Source organism: Chamaea fasciata, unplaced genomic scaffold (genome assembly GCF_029207755.1).
Source record: "Chamaea fasciata isolate MVZ Bird 193981 ecotype frontalis unplaced genomic scaffold, bChaFas1.0.hap1 SCAF_6, whole genome shotgun sequence".
NCBI lineage: Eukaryota > Metazoa > Chordata > Aves > Passeriformes > Sylviidae > Chamaea > Chamaea fasciata.
Genome location: NW_027094091.1, coordinates 932,381 through 955,617, shown reverse-complemented (window position 1 = coordinate 955,617; position 23,237 = coordinate 932,381). Strand labels below are relative to the sequence as shown.

At 59.6% G+C, this 23,237-nt stretch overlaps 1 protein-coding gene across 1 annotated transcript; it reads left to right on the top strand.

Moving 5' to 3' along the window:
* Positions 1-10,003: 10,003 nt before the first annotated feature.
* On the top strand, positions 10,004-22,246 carry LOC136290806 (homeobox protein EMX1-like). The gene is made up of 3 exons (XM_066185118.1): positions 10,004-10,595; positions 12,267-12,451; positions 21,443-22,246. The coding sequence occupies exons 1-3, from the start codon at positions 10,235-10,237 to the stop codon at positions 21,608-21,610; spliced, it is 714 nt and encodes a 237-aa protein (XP_066041215.1). The 5' UTR covers positions 10,004-10,234; the 3' UTR covers positions 21,611-22,246.
* Positions 22,247-23,237: the final 991 nt, after the last annotated feature.

The following is a 23,237-nucleotide window of genomic DNA, read 5'->3' as shown; positions in this document are numbered from 1 at the left end:
TGAATCTCAGTGTTCCCTGAGTGTCCCCAGGATCCCAGAGTGTTTCCTGAGTGTCACCTGGATCTCAATGTGCTCCCGGAGTGGCTGTGTCACCTGGATGTCAGTGTTCCCTGAGTGTCCCCAGGAACCCACCGTGTTTCCCGAGTGTCACCTGCATCCCTGGATGTTCCCAGGGTGGCTGTGTCACCTGCCTCCCTCAGTGGCTGTGTCACCTGGATCCCAGAGCGTTCTGTGAGTGTCACCCGCATCCCAGAGTGTTCCCTGAATGCCTGTGTCACCTGGATCTCAGTGTTCCCTGAGCGTCACCTGCATCCCAGAGTGTTCCCTGAGTGTCACCTACACCCCAGGTTGTCCCCTGGGCGTTTCCCCCGCCCTGTGCATCCCCCACCCCACCGCTGAGGCTGCCCAGATCCCCGGGCAGGGCTGGGTGTCCCGGAACCCCAAATCCACGCCGGCCACCCCCCCAGGAACTGCCACCAACTCCTCCAGGAGCCTCATCCCGGCTCTGCCACCCTCCGGGACCAGTTTGAGCACCTCAGGGTGCTCCCGGGTGGGACAAAAGGAGCACGGGAGGCCCGGCACGGCCCCGTCCCCACCTGCAGAGCCGCGGCAGGGTATGGCCCTCCGGGAGCGCGTGCCATGGAAATGTGCACATTTCCTAAAAGCAATATGGAGCGGCTAAATATACTGCTCACAAATCTGTTTACACTAATAATGGCTGGGAGCCTGCCATCCATATGACTGCACGGGAACCATTGATTCAACAGAAAAAAAAAAAAATTTCGCTGCGAATCCCTTTGCAGGGAGGGAGGAAGAAGAAAACTCGAGACGCTTTATATTTAAATTTTTTTTCCCCCTTTTTGGGTTTTTTTTTGGAGGGTTTTTTTTTTTTTTTTTTTTTGTCTGTTTGTCAGGGAAAGGGGGGGACAGGGAGATGTCGGCACCTTTTTGGCACAGCCAGGCTGGCAGAGGCTCTGCCCATCCCTGGGCTCCCCCCTCTCCCTCTGCACAGCCCCGGGGACGGGGATGCTCAGCAGAGAAAAAAAAAACCAAAATCCCAGGATTTCCCAGCGCGGCTCCAAGCACTGGGAGCTGCCTCCGGGGCGAAATGAACACAATATTTACCCATTTCCCACCCAACGGACGGGTCCGAGGCAGGATTTTGGCGCCGCTCTCTTTCCCATTTTCTAAAAAAAAAAAAAAAAAAGGGAAAAAAAGAGAGAAAAAAAAGAAAGAGGGAGAGGGGGGGGAAAAAAATCCCTCCGGAATTGGCAGCTCGTGGCGTATTAATGGAAATGCTGCAGACTTGGCTCCCGCTCACCTCCCCAACATAATGTTAAATGGCAGCGAGGCACTATAGCAGTCATTTACATATGGTGCTTATAGACGCCAAACTTATTAACACAATAAAACTGCTGCGCCAGGAGCTTTCCTGCCTATTTTTCTCCTGGAGAATGTCAGTGTTGGAAGCACCTTACCCGCCTCGTATGGAAACACCCGGGGCTGCCTCTCATATGGCACCGGGAAAAATAAATAAAGTGACTCAGCCAGGGGGGGCGCCTCCCCCCTCCCCTCCCGACCGCTCCCCGCAGGGGGAACGGGGAGGGGAGAAGTGGGTTGGGAGGTCTGGGATCCGCTGGGATCCGCTGGGATCCGCCGGAACCCCGGCGGCACCCCCCGGGAAAAGCGCGTTTCGTATTGGGGCAGCTCCGGGGCAGGATTGCCTTCGACGCCCTGAGCTCTGAGGTGTCCCCAAGGAGGCCCAAGGGACAGCCTGGGTGATTGTGGGGTGGGTTTGTCCCCAAGGTGTCCCCAAAGCTGGAAGGGACAGCCTGGGTGATTTCTGGATGGGTTTTGTCCCCAAAGCTGGAAGGGACAGCCTGGGTGATTTCTGGGTGGATTTTCCAGTGTCACAGGGCCATGGCAGTGTCACACAGACCATGGCAGTGTCACACAGACCATGGCAGTGTCACACACCCGTGGCAGTGTCACACACTCATGGCAGTGTCACACAGACCATGGCAGTGTCACACACTCGTGGCAGTGTCACACACTCATGGCAGTGTCACACACCCACAGCAGTGTCACACAAACTGTGGCACTGTCACACACTCATGGCAGTGTCACACAGACCATGGCAGTGTCACACACTCGTGGCAGTGTCACACAGACCATGGCAGTGTCACACACTCGTGGCAGTGTCACACAGACCATGGCAGTGTCACACAGTTGTTGGCAGTGTCACACACACCCATGGCAGTGTCACACACCCATGGCAGTGTCACACAGACCATGGCAGTGTCACACACCCATGGCAGTGTCACACACACCCATGGCAGTGTCACAAAAACCATGGCAGTGTCACACACCCGTGGCAGTGTCACACACCCGTGGCAGTGTCACACAGACCATGGCAGTGTCACACACCCATGGCAGTGTCACACACCCATGGCAGTGTCACACAGTCCATGGCACTGTCACACACACCCATGGCAGTGTCACACAGTCCATGGCACTGTCACACACTCATGGCAGTGTCACACACCCACAGCAGTGTCACACACTCATGGCAGTGTCACACACTCATGGCAGTGTCACACAAACTGTGGCAGTGTCACACAGTCGTTGGCAGTGTCACACACACCCATGGCAGTGTCACACAGTCCATGGCACTGTCACACACTCATGGCAGTGTCACACACCCACAGCAGTGTCACACACCCATGGCAGTGTCACACACCCATGGCAGTGTCACAAAAACCATGGCAGTGTCACACACCCGTGGCAGTGTCACAAAAACCATGGCAGTGTCACACACCCGTGGCAGTGTCACACAGACCATGGCACTGTCACACACACTCACAGCAGTGTCACACACCCATGGCAGTGTCACACACCCACAGCAGTGTCACACACTCATGGCACTGTCACACACTCATGGCAGTGTCACACACCCATGGCAGTGTCACACACCCACAGCAGTGTCACACACTCATGGCACTGTCACACACTCATGGCAGTGTCACACACCCATGGCACTGTCACACACCCATGGCAGTGTCACACACCCATGGCAGTGTCACACAGACCATGGCAGTGTCACACACCCGTGGCAGTGTCACACAAACCATGGCGGTGTCACACAGTCCATGGCAGTGTCACACACCCATGGCAGTGTCACGCATCCATGGCAGTGTCACACACCCATGGCAGTGTCACACAAACTGTGGCAGTGTCACACACCCATGGCAGTGTCACGCATCCATGGCAGTGTCACACACCCATGGCAGTGTCACACAAACTGTGGCAGTGTCACACACCCATGGCAGTGTCACACAGTCGTTGGCAGTGTCACACACCCATGGCAGTGTCACACACACCCATGGCAGTGTCACACAGACCATGGCAGTGTCACACACCCGTGGCAGTGTCATACAAACCATGGCAGTGTCACACACTCATGGCAATGTCACACACCCATGGCAGTGTCACACACCCATGGCAGTGTCACACAGACCATGGCAGTGTCACACACCCATGGCAGTGTCACACACCCATGGCACTGTCACACACTCATGGCAGTGTCACACAGACCATGGCAGTGTCACACACCCATGGCAGTGTCACACACCCATGGCACTGTCACACACTCATGGCAGTGTCACACAGACCATGGCAGTGTCACACACCCATGGCAGTGTCACACACCCATGGCACTGTCACACACTCATGGCAGTGTCACACAGACCATGGCAGTGTCACACACCCATGGCAGTGTCACACACCCATGGCACTGTCACACACTCATGGCAGTGTCACACAGACCATGGCAGTGTCACACACCCATGGCAGTGTCACACACCCATGGCACTGTCACACACTCATGGCAGTGTCACACAGACCATGGCAGTGTCACACACTCATGGCAGTGTCACACAGACCATGGCAGTGTCACACAGACCATGGCAGTGTCACACACCCATGGCAGTGTCACACAGTCGTTGGCAGTGTCACACACACCCATGGCAGTGTCACACACTCATGGCAGTGTCACACAGTCCATGGCACTGTCACACACACCCATGGCAGTGTCACACACCCATGGTAGTGTCACACACACCCATGGCAGTGTCACACACTCATGGCAGTGTCACGCACCCATGGCAGTGTCACACACCCATGGCAGTGTCACACACCCGTGGCAGTGTCACACAGACCATGGCAGTGTCACACACCCATGGCAGTGTCACACACCCATGGCACTGTCACACACTCATGGCAGTGTCACACAGACCATGGCAGTGTCACACACCCATGGCAGTGTCACACACCCATGGCACTGTCACACACTCATGGCAGTGTCACACAGACCATGGCAGTGTCACACACCCATGGCAGTGTCACACACCCATGGCACTGTCACACACTCATGGCAGTGTCACACAGACCATGGCAGTGTCACACACTCATGGCAGTGTCACACAGACCATGGCAGTGTCACACAGACCATGGCAGTGTCACACAAACCATGGCAGTGTCACACACTCATGGCACTGTCACACACTCATGGCAGTGTCACACAGACCATGGCAGTGTCACACAAACCATGGCAGTGTCACACAGACCATGGCAGTGTCACACACCCATGGCAGTGTCACACAAACCATGGCAGTGTCACACACCCATGGCACTGTCACACACTCATGGCAGTGTCACACAGACCATGGCAGTGTCACACACCCATGGCAGTGTCACACACCCATGGCAGTGTCACACACCCACAGCAGTGTCACACAACCCATGGCACTGTCACTCACTCATGGCAGTGTCACACAGACCATGGCAGTGTCACACACTCATGGCAGTGTCACACACCCACAGCAGTGTCACACAACCCATGGCACTGTCACTCACTCATGGCAGTGTCACACAGACCATGGCAGTGTCACACAGACCATGGCACTGTCACACACACTCACAGCAGTGTCACACACCCATGGCACTGTCACACACCCATGGCACTGTCACACACTCCTGGCACTGTCACACAGCCAGAGCCGTCCCTGTCGTGTGTCACTGCTGGACAGAAGTGACAGGAGCTCTCCTTGTCCCAAGGGCAGCCTGGTCCACCAAGGTCTGGAGATGTCCCATCTCCTGGGGCTTTCTCAGGGCCAGGGGCACCTCACAACCCCCTGGAGGTGTCTCCAGGCTGGAGATGATCCTTTCAGGAGCTGGATGAGCCACAATTCCCAATTCCTGCAGCCACCAGAGCCACAGCTGTGTCCCCTCCCTCAGGATGTGCCACCCCTGAGTGTCCCCAGAGCCCAGCCAGGACCTGACACAGCAGATTCCACTGTGCCTGGGTGGGATTTGGAGAGCAGAGGGTGGGTGCAGCCCCATGGAAAAGCCACTGGGATCCTTTAGAGCCTCTTTCCCTGCTGAAATGGCCTCTCCCAGTCTGGAACTGGGGGATCTGGGTGGGCTCCTGTTCCTGGAGTTGGGGTGGGATCCTCTCTAAGTCAGCCTGGTCCCATAAACTCCATCCATCCATCCATCCATCCATCCATCCATCCATCCATCCATCCATCCCTCCATCCTCCCTCAGAACATCCATCTAAACATCCATCCATCCTCCCATTCATCCATCCTTCCTTCCATGGATCCATCCCTTAGGCACAGGGTGGGATTTTTGGGGTGTCCAGTGCAGGGCCAGGAGTTGGGCTGGATGATCCCTGTGAGTCTGTTCCAGCTCAGGATATTCTGATTTTGTGATTCTGTGATCCATCCATCCATGGATCCATCCATCCCTCCATCCATCCATGGATCCAACCATCCGTGGATCCATCCATCCATCCATCCCTCCATCCATCCGTGGATCCATCCATCCATCCTTCCATCCATCCATCCATCCATCCATCCCTCCATCATCAATCCATCCATCCATGAATCCATCCATCCATCCATCCATCCCTCCATCCATCATCCATCCATCCATCCATCCATCCATCCATCCATCCATCCCTCCATCATCAATCCATCCATCCATGGATCCATCCATCCCTCCCTACAAACACTCATCCAAACATCCATCCATCCTTCCATTCATGCATCCTTCCTTCCATGGATCCCTCCATCCCTCCTTCCGTGGATCCATCCATCCACCATCTGTCATCCCTCCCTCCCTCCCTCCCTCCGTCCATCCCTCCCTCCACCCACGGACCAGGTGACAAAAGCACCTCCACAAAGGACCCTGAGGGACGTGACAGGAACAACCTGCCGGAAGCCACCGGCTTCAGCGACGATTTATTCCCACCCAGAATATTCCTGAACCCAAGAAAATTAAAAACCAACTCCAATCAAAGCCAAGGAAGCGGGAAAAGCACCTCCTCAACCTCCCGGCCCTACATTTCCCCCTCGTCCCCCTCAGGGCTGTCCTGGATGGCCGATGAGGAGGAATCCGGGCCGGAGCTGTTGGGAGAGCGGAGGGAGGAAACAAACGACGCAGCGCTTTGAAGTCTGGTCAACTTTTAACGCGGCGGCCGAGCCGTGCCCGCGGCCACGCTCCGGGGCCGCCTCTCATTTTCCACTCGCTGCCCTTGTTGATGGCGAGGCCGCGGCGTTACCGATTAACGAGGGGACAGCTCCTGCTCCGGGGACACCGCCACGCTCCGGGGACGCGTTTGGAGTCCCGGGGTGCGGCTGGACAAGGGGACAGGGGTCATCCCGCTGTCCCTGTGCCACCCCGCACACCCCAAAAAAACGACCCTGTACCCGCCAACCCGCCGCCGCTGCTCGTGTCCCTGTTTCCCCTCTCCTTCCCTCCTCTTTCGTTTGCTCCTTGCGGGACCCACGCGGTTGGATTTTAGATCAATTTTAGGATTAGGAACCCCCCTTCTCCCACTTTTCCAAGCCCTGATCCCGGCCCCGATCCTGCGCTCGCAGGGCCGCCGGCTCCTCGTTGGTTTAAAAAGGAAAAAAATGGGTTTTTTCCCCTTTTCCCAGAGCTGCTCCCGGCCTGAACCCCGCGGGGAGGAATCCATCCCGGCTCCGTTCTCCCGGGAATTCCACGGATAAAGTTTTCCTCTCCATAAAGCAGCGGCACCTCCAGCCCGAGCGAGACCCCGCACCTTTTTATTCCCCAAGGCATAAAAATCCTGCTTGGAGTTATCCTGGAGCTGGGAGCAGGCCCGGGAGCTGAGGGGGGGGTGGGAAAAGGAATGTAAAGATAAATTTGGGGTTCATTTAGCAGCTCCCTCGTTCCCTTCGGAGCATCCGAGCAGCCTCGCCTGGACACTGAGCCCAGAATGAAAACCACCGGGGCAAATTGAGGGGGAAAAAACCCCAAATAAATCAGATTTATAAAGATTAATAAATTCCTGAGAAGGCGATTCACCCCCAAACCGAAGCTGCTCCCTCCCGGAAAATGTTCCGCTGGAGCCGGGGCACCGAGGGGATCCCAAGGGAAGCAGCTGCAGCCCGGCCGCCTTTCCCAATTTTTTTGAATTTTTTTTTTTCTCCCCGCAGAAGACGCTGAGATCGAGGGAGATCCGCACCAAACGAAATCCCGGCCCCGCGCCGCGCTCCGGGGCCGCGGATCCCGCAGCGCCCGCTCCGCGCCCGCGGATCCCGCAGGGCAGGGGCGGAGGGGCCGCGGATCCCCCCCGGGGGCAGGGAAAAGGTCGAGAAAAAAAAACCCAAACAACACAACCCCCCCAAAAAACACCACCAAACAAAAAAAGAAAGAAATGAAATTGAATTCAGTTGGAGTCAATCGGTTTAAATGAAATCCCGCAAACGGTCACAGTTCCCGCGGCTGAGGCGAGCTGTCGCCGGGTCCCCTTTTCCTTCCCGATCCCGTCCCTTCCCCATCGCCGGCCCTTCCCCTTCCCATCGCCGTCCCTCCGCGGGTGTTCCCCGCTCCGCTCCCGCCGCCCTCTCCGCCAGCTCTCTCACCCAGCTCCGCTCCTTTATTTCCACTTTCCCTATTAAAAAAAAAAAAAGAAAAAAGAAAAAAAAAGGAAATATATATATATATTTAATCTATTTATATAATATTTGAAATGTCGATTTTCCCCCTCTCTCTCTCTCTCCCTTTCATTCGGAAATGAAAATAAAAATAACAATTTAAAAAAAAAAAAAAAGAAAAAAACCACCGCGTTGCCGGCGCTCTCGCTCCGTTTTTAGGCTTTCACTTCTCTGGGATTTCCAGAGTAATTTTTCTTTTCCTCCTACCCCCGCCCCTCGTCCCTTTTCCCGCAGCCTCTTGCGGGAGCGCGGGCGCGCAGCAGCAGCGGCAGCGGCAGCGGCAGCAGCGCTCTCCTTCCTCTCGTCTCCTCTCCTCTCCGCGGGGGGAAAGGATCCCGCGCGGAGTATTTCGATCCAGCCAAGTGGAAAATAAGACTTTCAACCCCCTTTGTGCGGGGAGGGGAGGGCCGGCCGCCGCCTCCGCGGGGCCAACAAAACTCCGAGCAGAGCCAAACTGCGGAGTGAACTCGGGAGCGGCCCCCGCGCAGGGGCTGCGCGCCCGCGGATCCCCCCACGAAACGGCCAAAATCGCCACTTCTCGGGAGCTTTGAGGGGGGTTTTTTGTGTTGTTTCATTTTTTAAATTTTTTTTTTTTAATACCCGGCGCGGGATCGGAGCCGCGGGAAGAGGTTCGGGCCGGGGGAAGGTCGTGCCTTCGGTTCCGCGGAGGGCAGCGGAGTTTGCGCGGGGCTGGCGGCAGAGGTGGGGGAGGTTTCACCTGTCCTCCCCTCCCCGCGGGGCCGGAGTTCCGCTCCGCCGCTGCGGGCAGGGCTGGGTGATTGATTCAAATAGGGGGAAAAAAAATTTAAAAAGAAAGAAAAAAAGGAAAAAAAATAGAAAAGCAAAAGGAGAAGGAAAAAAGGGGAATTTAAAAAGATTTTTTTAAAAATTTTTTTTGAAGACGGAGGGAAAATCCCCCCGCAGCCGGAGCCCCTGTGCCTCAACTTCACGGCGCGCCTGCGGGAACGGCTCCAGTCCAGTTTTTCGGGCGCTCTCTGCGTCCTTTTGCCTCCTCTGCCTCCCCTGCCTCCCCTGCCTGCCCCTGCCTCCCCTTCCTGCCCCGTCTCCCCCAGTCCTCCCCTGCCTGTCCCCACCTTTCCCGGCCTCCTTGTGCCTCCTCTGACCCTTCCCGGCCGCCCTTGTCCTGCCCCGGCCTCCTCTTCTTGCCTTTTGCCTCCTCTGCCTGTCCTTACCCCGCTCTGCCTCCTCTACCCCGCACCGCCCGTCTTTACCCTCCCCATCCCATCCCATCCCATCCCATCCCATCCCATCCCATCCCATCCCATCCCATCCCATCCCATCCCTAGTTTCCCCGGCTCTTCCATCCCGGCCCTGCCTCCGCTGCCCTCCCCATCCCATCCCGTCCCTGCTCTCCTCATCCCGTCCCTGCATTTCCTGCCCTCCCCATCCCATCCCTGCATTCCCCATCCCATCCCTGCCTCCCCATCCTGTCCTTGCTCTCCTCATCCCGACCCTGCTCTCCCCATCCCGTCCCTGACTTCCTCATCTCGCCTGTGCCTTCCTCATCCCATCCCTGCTCTCCTAATCCCGTCCCTGACTTCCTCATCCCCATCCCATCCCTGCCTTCCTCATCCCCATCCCATCCCTGCCTTCCTCATCCCGTCCCTGCCTTCCTCATCCCATCCCTGCCTTCCTCATCCCCATCCCATCCCTGCCTTCCCCATCCCGTCCCTGCCATCCTCATCCCGTCCCTGCCTTCCTCATCCCTTCCCCTGCCCTCTCATCCCGTCCCTGCGTTCCCTGCCCTCCTCATCCTCATCCCGTCCCTGCTCTGCCATCCCATCACTACATTTCCGTCCCTGCCCTCCCCATCCCGTCCCTCCCTCCCGGCTGGGCCGCGGGGCTCAGGTGAGGCCGCCCCTCTGGGGCCCCGCAGGTACCGCCCGGGTGTCGTTGTTGGTTTTTTTTGGGGGGGGAGCTCCCCGGGGCTCGGGGCCGCGTGGGCGCCCGCGGGTGGGCGGCGGGGCGGGGGCGGAGGGAAGGGAAGGGAGGGAGGGGTGCGGGCCGCGGCTCGGTGTGTGTGTGTGTGTGTGTGTGTGTGTGCGCGCCGTGCCCAGGGGGAGGTTTCTTGCACACGCACACACACACACACACACCCCGCACACACACACACACACACACGCACAGGACCGGCCCCGCTCCCGGCCCCCCCAAACCCCCCTCCTCCCCTCCGCTCCCGGCTCACACCATGTTCCAGCCGTCCGCGAAGCGCTGCTTCACCATCGAGTCCCTGGTGGGCAAGGACACCCCCCTGGGCCCCGAGGACCCCCCGCGCCCCGCCGCCCTCGCCTACCCCGGCCCCGCCGCCGCCGCCGACGCCGCCGCCTTCGCCCCCGGCTTCCAGGGAGCCGCCGGCCGGGCCCTGTACGGCAGCGCCGAGCTCGTCTTCCCCGAGGCCGTGGGGCACCCGGCGCTGCCCGTCGGGCCCCCCCAGCTGGGGGGCTCGGCCCTGCCTCACCCGCACCCCTTCTTCGGGCCGCAGCACCGCGACCCGCTCAACTTTTACCCCTGGGTGCTGCGGAACCGCTTCTTCGGCCACCGCTTCCAAGGTGAGCCCCGGGGATGGGGCGGGGGGGGCTGCCGGGAGACTCGGGGCTTCCTTCTCGGGGGTCGGGCTGCAGGGCACGACCTGTTGCTGCCGTGCCCGCAAAGCACGGCCCGGGGCGGGGGGGCTCCGGGAGCTCCGCACACCGGGGCCGGTGATTCCCGATCTCCCGGTGTCTCCGATCGCCCGGTGTCTCCGAATTCCCGGTGTCTCCGAATATCCCGGTGCCGGTGCCTTCGTTGCCGCAGCCCCCGCGGCCGTGGCAGAGCCCCGCGGAGTCCCGGCCGAGCATCTCGGAGCTCCGGGACCGGCGCCGCCGCCTCCGTGCGCAGCCGAGCCGGGAATTTGGTTTTCTCCTTCCCGGGAACGAAAGGAAGGATTTCGGTGCGGTGGATCTCGGCTGCGCAGAGAGATGTTGTTTGGTTCTGTAGATTTTTTTTTTTTTTCTCTCTCTCTCGATTCCTTTTCTCTTTATTTCTTTCATCTCTTTTCTTTCCTTCTCTTTCTTTTCTTCACTTTCTTGTTTTACATCTTTCGTTCTTTCTTTCTTTCGTTCTTTCTTTCTCTTAATTTTCTGATTCTGTCTCTATTTTTTTTAATCTTTATTTTCTTTCTCTCCGTTCTTTCCTATCCTTTTTCTTCTCCTCTCCTTTCTTTATCTGCGTCCTTTTCTTTCCAATTTTTTCCCCTCCATGGGTTTTTTTCCCCCTGGTTTTATTTTTTTTTTTTTAATTTTCTTTTTTTTCCTCTCTCTCTTTTTTTGCCTCTCCGTCCCGCCGCGGTGCCGGGGGGTCCCGCAGCCCGGATTAGTTTTATCTGCTCGGCACCGAGCCCTGGCTTGTCCCCGGGGCTCGGCCGGGGATTGCGGTGGCTGCCGGCGGCTCCCGGGGGCACCGGCCCGGCCCCCGCAGCCCCGGGGCCCGGCCCGCCGCTCTCCCGAGCCCTCCCTCTGTCCTGCCTTCTCCTACCGCCTTGAATTTGCTTTTTCTCCCCTCGCTTTCGTTTCTTTCCACCTTGTTCCGCCCGCTCGCTTCGCAGCTTTCCTTCTCTCGTTCGTTGTTCTTTGCTTCTTTCCTTCTTTTTTTTTGCTTGCCTACTTCCTGTCTCTTTCTTTCCTTCTCCTTTCGCTTTCTTTTCCTTCTTTTCGTCCTTCCTCTTTCTTTCCCTCTTTTTTTTATCGCTTTCCCACTTTGCTCCCCTCTTTCCTTGTCCCCTTACCTCTTTCTTCCTTTCTCCCCTCCACTTTTTTCCTTTCTCAGTTTCCTTTTCTATTTTCCCCCTGTCACTTCCTCCGTCTTCTTCTTGTTTTATAATTTCTTTTTCTCTCCGTCACAGAGAATTTTTTTCTCTGCCTCTCACCTTCTCTTCCTCTTTCTTTCCCTTTCCTGCCGCTCTCCCCGTCCATCCCTTCTCTACCTCTTTTTTTTTTTCTTTCTTTCTCCCTCCCTCCCTTTGCCGCTGATTCCGACCCCACCGCGGTGCTCAGAGGAGGGAAAAGGGAGAGAACGGGAGAGGGGGGAACAAGCGCCGCGATTTTAGGCTGCGGAACTCTCCGCAAAACCCCGAAATTCCCTTTTCTCGTGCCCTCCCCGTGTCACAGGGCAGGGGAATCACCCCGACACCTCCCCGCAGAGGAGGGGAACGGGCGTGCCCTGAGCTCTGTGTGTGCCCGCAGGGAGCGAGGTGTCCCAGGAGAGCCTCCTGCTGCACGGCCCCTTCGCCCGCAAGCCCAAGCGCATCCGCACGGCCTTTTCCCCGTCGCAGCTGCTGCGCCTGGAGAGAGCCTTCGAGAAGAACCACTACGTGGTGGGAGCCGAGCGCAAGCAGCTGGCCAGCAGCCTCAGCCTCTCCGAGACACAGGTAACCGCCACCTGCCTGTCCCAGCGTGTCCCAGCGTGTCCCAACGTGTCCCAGAGTGTCCCAGAGTGTCCAGATCCCCAGCCCTGCTTTGCCAGCGCCACCAAATCCTCACACCAGACCCGTGTGAAATCCCAGCTGGGACTGCCCAGGAACCCCAAACCCCGCTGGTGTTCCCGGGCTCCTCGGGGTGTGTTTGGGGATTATCCAGGAACCCCAAACCCCGCTGGTGTTCCCGGGCTCCTCGGGGTGTGTTTGGGGATTATCCAGGAACCCCAAACCCCGCTGGTGTTCCCGGGCTCCTCGGGGTGTGTTTGGGGATTATCCAGGAACCCCAAACCCCGCTGGTGTTCCCGGGCTCCTCGGGGTGTGTTTGAGGATTATCCAGGAACCCCAAACCCCGCTGGTGTTCCCGGGCTCCTCGGGGTGTGTTTGAGGATTATCCAGGAACCCCAAACCCCGCTGGTGTTCCTGTGCTCCTCGGGGTGTGTTTGGGGATTATCCAGGAACCCCAAACCCCGCTGGTGTTCCCGGGCTCCTCGGGGTGTGTTTGAGGATTATCCAGGAACCCCAAACCCCGCTGGTGTTCCCGGGCTCCTCGGGGTGTGTTTGGGGATTATCCAGGAACCCCAAACCCCGCTGGTGTTCCTGTGCTCCTCGGCGTGTGTTTGGGGTTTTTGTGTGGCAGCATTTGGGGTGTTACAGGAGCTCTGGCAGCTTTGGGGTTGGCAGTGCAGCTCCGGCGCCGTCCCGCTCTCTCCGGAGCGCTTTTCCCGTCTTGTTTCTCGCTGGTTTGAGGTGTGGTGTTTGGTTTGGTTTTTTTTTCCCTGGGAGCAATTTCTGGGTTTAAAAATCCAGTTAGGAAAGGAGCAGCAGGCTGGAGGCTTCCCTGGAAAGCTGGAAAAGCGTGGCTGAGGCCAGCAGCTCTGGGTCTGTGTGCGCACCGACGCCCGGAATTCTGGATGGGTGCGCAGACGGTGCTGCCGAAGGGCGCCGGGTTTGGGCTGAGACTTTTTGGGATCCGAGCTGACAATTCCCAGGAATTTCAATGTCAAGAGACCCGGGAGAAGCCCAAGGATGAAAGGAAAAGTGTTCAGAGCTGGGGGAAAACGAGAGGGTTGGGGTTGACATCTCGGTGTGTCCCTGTGAGCGGCTGTTCCCAAATCCTCCAGCGGAAGGAGCGTGATTTCCCCGGGATATTCAGCAGCCGAGGGCCGGGAGAAAGTTTTCCCCGAATTCCGCCGAGGTGGTTGGGGCCTGCGTGCCGAATTAATTGAATTTTTTAAGCTTTGATTTAATTGGGAAATAAAACTGGAGCCGTGGGTGTTCCCCAGTACCCGCCTGGCTCAGCCAAACAAAACCTCCAGACGAATCCCTGGGAGCTCCTGGGAGGAAAAATGTCACGGGGACAGCGGGAAGGAGCAGCTGTGGGTGTCAGGAAGCAGGGCCTGAGCCCCCCAAAATCCTGGGGGTGTTTGAATCCCCTGGGTGATGCTGTCCTGACCCCACAGCTCGCCGGGCTCAGCGCCGACACCGGCTCCGGTCCCTTCCCGCCGGAACGGTGAAAAAAAGAGGAAAAAAGGACAAAACCCAAAGGTCAAAGAACAGCCAGGGACTCGTCGGGGTGGAGAGGGCAGCTGCGGGATGCCCCAGGGGGAGCTCAGCCGTTCCCCGGCCTTCCCCAGCTCTGCCCGGAGCCTAAATGCAGCAATTCCATTTATTGGGGAAATGCCGCGGCTCCCCAACCCAAACCCCGGGGAGATTTCCGAGGGCAAAGAAGCCACAGAAATATTTTTAATTTTAATTTTTTTTATTTTTTTTTGTGCGCGTGTGTGTGTGCTGCAGCCTATTTGGTAGAGTGGTGCTTCCACGATTTTGGGAAGCTGCTGCTGCTGCTGGCAGGGAGCAAGCCCAGGGACAACGGGAAGCAGCGGCAGGGCCGGGAAAGGCTCCCGTCCTTCCCATGGATCCGGGGCTTGCAGGCAGCAGGGAAACATCTTTTATTTTATTTTTATTTTTATTTTATTTATTATTTTATTTTTCTTTTTTTCCTCCCTTCTATTTTGTGGCTTTGGAAATATAATTTTTTAAAAAAAATCCATTTTAATTACCTGGAGGGAAATAATTCCCATGGGATGGGATGGGATACACCCAGGTATCGGGATTGGAGGAGTGGGACAGTCACTGGTGGCTGTGCCAAACCCAGGATATTATAACTATTATTATTAATAATAATAATAATTAAATATTCGGTGATAAATCCCGCCTGGAATCAAATTTCCACGGAGAGCCAGCCCTCTTTATCCACGACACCCACCCCGGTGTGGCACAGGTGTGTTTTCACCTGGGGCCCCACAGTTTCGGGAGGTTTTTATCATTTTTTTCCACGGATTTAACAATTCCCAGACGGGCTTGCAGGTCATGGCTGTGCCTGGCTCTAATCCCCAGCCGCTTTTCCCCCTGGAAAAGGGAATTTTGCCCTTTGGGCTGTGCCAGCTCCGGGTTCCCCCAGCCAGGAAGGAACACCTGGAGCAGCCCAGGGAAGGTGAGAAGGGTTCAGGTGCTGCCCAGCACCGGGAAATGCCTGTGGGATTTGGGGTGGGGACGGGGCAGGGGTTTAACCCCTTCCCAGCCCTGCTCCCAGCACGGAGCTGCCCCAATTCGGGATGAGATCGGAACAACAGGCCCGGGGACGGGAAAATCAAAGGAATAAAACGCAGCTCGGCGCCCCGAGGCAAATCCAGGTGTTCCCTTGGGTGGGATCGGGGGGGGAAGGTGCAGGGAGGGCTCCGGAGGGGATGTGGGGTGCTCGGGGCAGGAGGAGCCGCCCGGGGGGTTTGGGTGGGATGGGGACAGCGGGTGTGACATCGAGCCCGGCGTGCGGCGGGGGGCTGGGCAGGGGGGAGATCCGGGATCAGCAGGGATCCCAGGAACGGTGGGATCAGCAGGGATCCCAGGAACTGTGGGTGCTGTGGGATCAGAGGGATCCCAGGAACTGTGGGATCAACAGGGATTCCAGGCCCTGTGGGATCAGCAGGGATCTCAGGCAGGGTGGGTGCTCTGGGATCAGCAGGGATCTCAGATGCTCTGAATTCTCTGGAATCAGCAGGGATCCCAGATCCTGTAGGTGTTGTGGGATCAGCAGGGTTCCCAGGCCCTATGGATGATGCAGGATCAGCAGGGATCCCAGGCCCTGTGGGATCAGCAGGGATCCCAGCACTGTGGATGATCCAGGCTCAGCAGGGATCCCAGTCCCTGTGGATCCTCCAGGATCGCTGTTGCAGGCTGGGATCTGAGCCGTGTGCTGGGAAAGGGACGAGCTGGGAGCCCTGTGCTCTGCCCTGTGGGGCTGGGGACAACCCCAGTGTCCCCAGCGCTGGTGGCACCAGGTCACCGCACGTCCCACGGGAGCTCCCTGGGCTGGGCAGGAACTTCCCTGGAATCCTCTGCTGATGGAGCCCAGAATTCCCACAGCTCCAGCCCCGCAGCTCGGGGGGCAAAGCCCACTCGGGGCCTCAAATCTGCATTCCCAAAGCAGAGACGTCTCTCCCTGGATCCTGCCACAGGGAACTTTGGGGTGGCCATGGAGTCTCTGGACACCCCAATGTCCCCTCCTGGCTTTGGGGTGATGATGGGATCCCGGGATGTCCCAATGTCCCCTCCTCACTTTGGGGTGATGATGGGATCCCGGGATGTCCCAATGTCCCCTCCTGACTTTGGGGTGATGATGGGATCCCTGGATGTCCCAATGTCCCCTCCTGGCTTTGGGGTGATGATGGGATCCCTGGATGTCCCAATGTCCCCTCACGGCTTTGGGGTGATGATGGGATCCCCGGATATCCCAATGTCCCCTCACGGCTTTGGGGTGATGATGGGATCCCTGGGTGTCCCAATGTCCCCTCCTGGCTTTGGGGTGATGATGGGATCCCGGGATGTCCCGGTGTCCCCTCTGGAGCTGTCCCTGCAGGGACACAGCCACCCTGGCCGGGGGCTCGGGGCCGGCTGGGCATCGCAGCCGCTCCGTGATTAATCATTAATAATTAACAATTAAGGGAGCGAATGCCTGGGAAGCACAGGAGGAGAAAGATGCCCAGATAGAGCAGCGGAGCGACCCCGTGCACAGCCCAGGGCTGCCAGTTGTCCCCTCCCCGTGAGAACTGTCCCCAAGAACAAACCCACCAGAATTTTGGGGTGTTTTCAGGAGGAAAATCCCCTCAGGGGCAGCAGGGACAGGCCGAGCTGCCACTGGCGGTGGTGGCACTTTGGGTGACAACCCGGCACGGGCGGTGTCACCCTGTGCCAGCGGGGCCGGTCCCCTCTGTCCCCACCCAGAGCCGTCCCCGTGCTCTCAGCCTGTGCCTCATCTGCTGGGGAAGGTCCACATGGATTCTAATTGTCCCCGGTGTGGTGGTGGCAATGTCACCTGGTTTTGCAGGATGTCCCCGCGGCCGTGGTGGCCCTCAGGGCACTGCCCAGGTGGGGACACGAGGGGACAGAGTGGCGGGAGGTGACCCTGGAGACAGAGCCAGCCCCGGGAGTGGCAGAGCTGGGAGGTGACCTTGGGGGACACAGTCAGCCCCGAGAGGGGCAGGAGGTGACCTTGGGGGACAGAGCCAGCCCCGGGAGTGGCAGAGCTGGGAGGTGACCTTGGGGGACACAGCCAGCCCCGAGAGGGGCAGGAGGTGACCTTGGGGGACAGAGCCAGCCCCGGGAGTGGCAGAGCTGGGAGGTGACCTTGGGGGACACAGCCAGCCCCGAGAGGGGCAGGAGGTGACCTTGGGGGACAGAGCCAGCCCCGGGAGTGGCAGAGCTGGGAGGTGACCCTGGGGGACAGAGCCAGCCCCGGGAGTGGCAGAGCTGGGAGGTGACCCCGGGGGACAGAGCCAGCCCCGGGAGTGGCAGAGCTGGGAGGTGACCCTGGGGGACAGAGCCAGCCCCGGGAGTGGCAGAGCTGGGAGGTGACCCTGGGGGACAGAGCCAGCCCCGGGAGTGGCAGAGCTGGGAGGTGACCCCGGGGGACAGAGCCAGCCCCGGGAGTGGCGGGAGGTGACCCTGGGGGACAGAGCCAGCCCCGGGAGTGGCGGGAGGTGACCCTGGGGGACAGAGCCAGCCCGGGAGGTGACCCTGGGGACAGAGCCAGCCCCGGGAGTGGCAGAGCTGGGAGGTGACCTGGGGGACAGAGCCAGCCCCGGGAGGTGACCCCGGGGGACAGATCCAGCCCCGGGAGTGGCGGAGCCGGGACTTTGGGATGACGCACGAAGAGCCGGCAGGAGGACGGTGAATTGGGGAAGGGATAACTCCCCGGGCTCGGAGGGGGGACAGGAGGGTCAGGGAGCTCCTCCAGCCTGGAAACGTCCCCGGGAATCCCGGGAGCCTCATCCCGCTGCTCCCCCGCCCTGCTCCGGCACAGCTGAATCGTTTCATGCCTCGGTCCCCTTCCAGAATTTCGGGATAAGGCAACTCCTCCTGCTCCCGGCGGGCCGCGAGCTTTAATTAAAGTTCGCAAAGCGTGGAATGAAAGGCGCCGGCTCGGGATTGTCCCGGGAATGCCCCGGAGGCAGGAAAGGCGATGGGATGTGCCCCGGGAGGGAACGGGGCGCGCCCCGCGGCCGGGGGGAGTCACGGGCTGTGGCCGCAGGGAGGGCGGGACCCTGGACTGGGAATGCCGGCCCCTGGACTGGGAATGCTGGCCTCTGGACTGGGAATGCCGGCCCCTGAACTGGGAATGCTGGCCTCTGGACTGGGAATGCCGGCCCCTGAACTGGGAATGCTGGCCCCTGAACTGGGAATGCTGGCCTCTGGACTGGGAATGCCGGCCCCTGAACTGGGAATGCTGGCCTCTGGACTGGGAATGCCGGCCCCTGAACTGGGAATGCTGGCCCCTGAACTGGGAATGCTGGCCTCTGGACTGGGAATGCCAGCCTGGAATGGGAATGCTGGCCCAGGATGGGAATGCTAGACTGGAATGGGAATGCTGGATGCTGACTGGGAATGCTGGACCCTGAACTGGGAATGCCAGCCCGGGATGGGAATGGTGGCCCAGGTTGGGAATGCTGACCTGGGATGGGAATGCCGGCCCGGGATGGGAATGGTGGCCCAGGATGGGAATGGTGGCCCAGGATGGGAATGGTGGCCCAGGATGGGAATGCCAGCCTGGGATGGGAATGATGGTCCAGGTTGGGAATGCCGGCCTGGGATGGGAATGATGGCCTGGGATGGGAATGATGGCCCAGGATGGGAATGCCACACCCTGAACTGGGAATGTTGGACCCTGAACTGGGAATCCTGGCCTGGGATGGGAATGTTTGCCCCCAGGATGGGAATGCCAGCCTGGGAATGTTGGCCTGTGCCGCAGCGGGAAGGTTCTGGAGCAGGGATCAGGCCGTGCCTGTGGTTGGTGCTGAAGGACGGGGGGAAAGGGCCGATGATCCCGGGATCAGCTGCACAGGGAGAAGGCTCAGCCTGGGCCGGGCTGAGCACCCAGTGCTGAGGGTCTGGGAACCAGGCAGCGTCCACATCCAGCCTGAGGCACTCTGGATCCTGCCTGGGGAATTCTCATCTCTCCTGGGGCACCCTCTCCCCGTCTGGGCCATGCTGGATCCCACCTGCGGCATCCTCATCCTGCACTGCTGCCTGCAGCATCCCACCCCACTGCCACCCCTCAACCCTCACCCCACTGCCATCCCTCACCCCACTGCCATCCCTCAACCCTCACCCCACTGCCATCCCTCACCCCACTGCCATCCCTCACCCCGCTGCCATCCCTCAACCCCACCCTACAGCCATCCCTCAACCCTCACCCCACTGCCATCCCTCACCCCGCTGCCATCCCTCACCCCACCCTACAGCCATCCCTCACCCCACAGCCATCCCTCACCCCACCCCACTGCCATCCCTCACCCCACTGCCATCCCTCACCCCACTGCCATCCCTCACCCCACCCCACTGCCATCCCTCACCCCACTGCCATCCCTCACCCCACTGCCATCCCTCACCCCACCCCACTGCCATCCCTCACCCCACTGCCATCCCTCACCCCACTGCCATCCCTCACCCCACTGCCACCCCTCAACCCTCACCCCCTGCCATCCCTCACCCCCCAGCCCTGCCTGCAGCACCCAGCACGCCTGGGGCTGCCTGAGACATCCCATCTGCAGCATCCCCCACCCCTGCCTCTGCCATCCCAAATCCCACATCCCTGTCTCTGCCATCCCAAATCCCCCATCCCTGCCTCTGCCATCCCAAATCCCCCATCCCTGCCTCTGCCATCCCAAATCCCCCATCCCTGTCTCTGCCATCCCAAATCCCCCATCCCTGCCTCTGCCATCCCAAATCCCCCATCCCTGTCTCTGCCATCCCAAATCCCCCATCCCTGCCTCTGCCATCCCAAATCCCCCATCCCAGCCTCTGCCATCCCAAATCCCGCATCCCTGCTTCTGCCATCCCAAATCCCACATCCCTGCCTCTGCCATCCCAAATCCCGCATCCCTGCCTCTGCCATCCCAAATCCCCCATCCCTGCCTCTGCCATCCCAAATCCCCCATCCCAGCCTCTGCCATCCCAAATCCCTCCATGCCCTGACCCTGCGGGTGTCCTCAGCACCCCAAATCCCATGTCACAGCCCCAGCCCGTGCCCCCAGTGCTGGAATCGGGGGTTTGGGGTCGGGTCAGGATTCCTGGGGCTCAGGCAGGGGAGGATCCCCGGGGATGGAGACCCCGCTGCCCCCCCGGGCTCCTGGGACAGGGGAAGAGCTCTCCTGAGAGCTCAGTGTGGTCAATTAACGATCGATAATTGTAATTACAGCCCCGGCTGGAGGTGTGGGTCATCCTGGTGGTCACTGGAGCCGCGGCCGAGGTGTCACCCAGTGTCCCGCACCCCACGGTGCTTCTCCAGGGCTGAGAGGTGGCAGCAGTTTGTTGGGGACAGTTTTTGGGGTAGGGAGGGGACAACTGGCAGCCCTGGGCTGTGCACGGGGTCGCTCCGCTGCTCTATCTGGGCATCTTTCTCCTCCTGTGCTTCCCAGGCATTCGCTCCCTTAATTGTTAATTATTAATGATTAATCACGGAGCGGCTGCGATGCCCAGCCAGCCCCGAGCCCCCGGCCAGGGCGGCTGTGTCCCTGCAGGGACAGCTCCAGGGGGGACCCCGGGACATCCCGGGATCCCATCATCACCCCAAAGCCAGGAGGGGACATTGGGACACCCAGGGATCCCATCATCACCCCAAAGCCAGGAGGGGACATTGGGACACCCAGGGATCCCATCATCACCCCAAAGCCGTGAGGGGACATTGGGACATCCAGGGATCCCATCATCACCCCAAAGCCAGGAGGGGACATTGGGACATCCAGGGATCCCATCATCACCCCAAAGCCAGGAGGGGACATTGGGACACCCAGGGATCCCATCATCACCCCAAAGCCAGGAGGGGACATTGGGACATCCCGGGATCCCATCATCACCCCAAAGCCAGGAGGGGACATTGGGACATCCAGGGATCCCATCATCACCCCAAAGCCGTGAGGGGACATTGGGATATCCGGGGATCCCATCATCATCACATTTGTCCCCCAAGTCCCACCTTGCCGTGAGAAACTGATGCAGGGCAGGGTGGCTGTGGGTGCGCTCCTGGAGGGACGGGGACGGGGATGGGGACAGGAACAGGGACAGGGACAGGAACAGGAATGGGGCTGGGGACAGGGAGAGACAGGGATGAGAACAGGGATGGGGACAGGGACAGACGGGAACAGGGATGTGACAGGGACAGAGAGGGGACAGGGACAGGCACAGGAACGGAGACAGAGAGACTGGCAGGGACGGGGAAGGGAACAGGGACAGACAGGGACGGGGACAGGGACGGGGACAGGGACGGGGACAGGGACGGGGACAGCGACACGGGCAGGGGCAGAGCCAGCTTCCAGGGAGAGCCGGGCTTCCCGCCCGGCCCAGCGGCGCCTTGAGCCCCCCCAGCCCCATCCCCGCTGTGCCCCGCAGGTGAAAGTGTGGTTCCAGAACAGGAGGACGAAATACAAACGGCAGAAGCTGGAGGAGGAGGGCCCGGACTCGGAGCAGAAGAAGAAAGGTTCTCACCACATCAACCGATGGCGCCTGGCCACCAAGCAGTCGAGCGGAGAAGACATCGACGTCACCTCCAACGACTAAAGCGGGGACACGCTCCAGGTGCGGCCACCATGGAGAGGACCCCGGGGCAGGACGGGGGGACACAGGCGGCGGCACCCACCGCAGGGACAGTCCCCGGACTGTAGGGACGCGGCCCCCACATCGCCGCCCGCGGGCCTTTCCTGGGGGCGGGGGTGCCAGCCCCGAGCCCCCCCCGGGCCGTCCCGTCCCGTCCCTCGGAGGGGCTTTTCGGGGAGCTCCCGCCGAGCCCAGGAGGAAGAGGAGGCTGCCAGGGCGGCGCCGGGACCGCGCATCCTCCTCGGCGCCGGAGCCCGTGACATCCAAGCCGACGCGTCCTTAATGTTCCCAGCCCTTTCCTTCTTTTGCCTTTTTATTCCCATTTTTTCCCTCCCCTCTTCCCCCCCCCCCCCCCCCGTTTTTGTTTTTTTTTTTTTTTTCTCCGTTGGTTCATCGTTTGGGTTTTTTGTTTGTTTGTTTGTTTTGATTTTTTTTTCTTTTTTTAACGCCGGTTTATTTTAATTTATTCTCTCTCTCTCTCTCTCTCTCCCCGTGCCCGTGTGCGTGCGTTCCCGTCCGTAGGTAGCAGCTGTAGTGAGTGTTACTGCGTGGAAATTAAAAACAAACACAAAACAAAACAAAACCAAAAAAAAGGCAAAACTCACCTGGGAACTCACCTGGATTGCTGCGGGGGGAGGGACGGCGCCCTGCCGGGGGTGGGGACAGCGGTGTCCCTGCGGGGCGGCGACTGGGAGCACTGGGAGGGACTGGGAGAGACTGGGAATCACTCACTGGGAGGGACTGGGAGCACTGGGGGCACTGCGAGTGACTGGGAGTGACTGGGAGCACTGGGAGTGACTGGGAGCACTGGGAATCACGGGGAGGGACTGGGAGTGACTGGGAGCACTGGGAGTGACTGGGAGGTATTGGGAGCACTGGGAGGCACTGGGAGTGATGGAGCACTGGGAGTGACTGGGGGTGACTGGGAGGCATTGGGAGGGACTGGGAGTGACTGGGAGCACTGGGAGCACTGGGAGTGACTGGGAGGCATTGGGAGCACTGGGAGCACTGGGAGTGACTTGGAGCAACTGGAAGTCACTGGAAGGCCTTGGGAGCACTGGGAGTGACTTGGAACAACTGGGAGTGACTGGAGTGACTGGGAGAGTGGGAATCACTCACTGGGATTGACTGGGAGCACTGGGGGGCACTGGGAGGGACTGGGAGGGACTGGGAATCACTCACTGGGAGGGACTGGGAGTGACTGGGAGCAATGGGAGCACTGGGAGTGACTGGGAATCACTCACTGGGAGTGACTGGGAGCACTGGGAGAGACTGGGAATCACTCACTGGGAGTGACTGGGAGCACTGGGGGGCACTGCGAGTGACTGGGAGTGACTGGGAGCACTGGGAGAGACTGGGAATCACTCACTGGGAGGAACTGGGAGTGATTGGGAGCAATGGGAGTGACTGGGAATCACTTACTGGGAGGGACTGGGAGTGACTGGGAGCACTGGGAGTGACTGGGAATCACTCACTGGGAGGGACTGGGAGTGACTGGGAGCACTGGGAGGCACTGGAAGTGACTTGGAGCAACCGGGAGCACTGGGAGTGACTGGGATGTATTGGGAGCACTGGGAGGCACTGGAAGCAC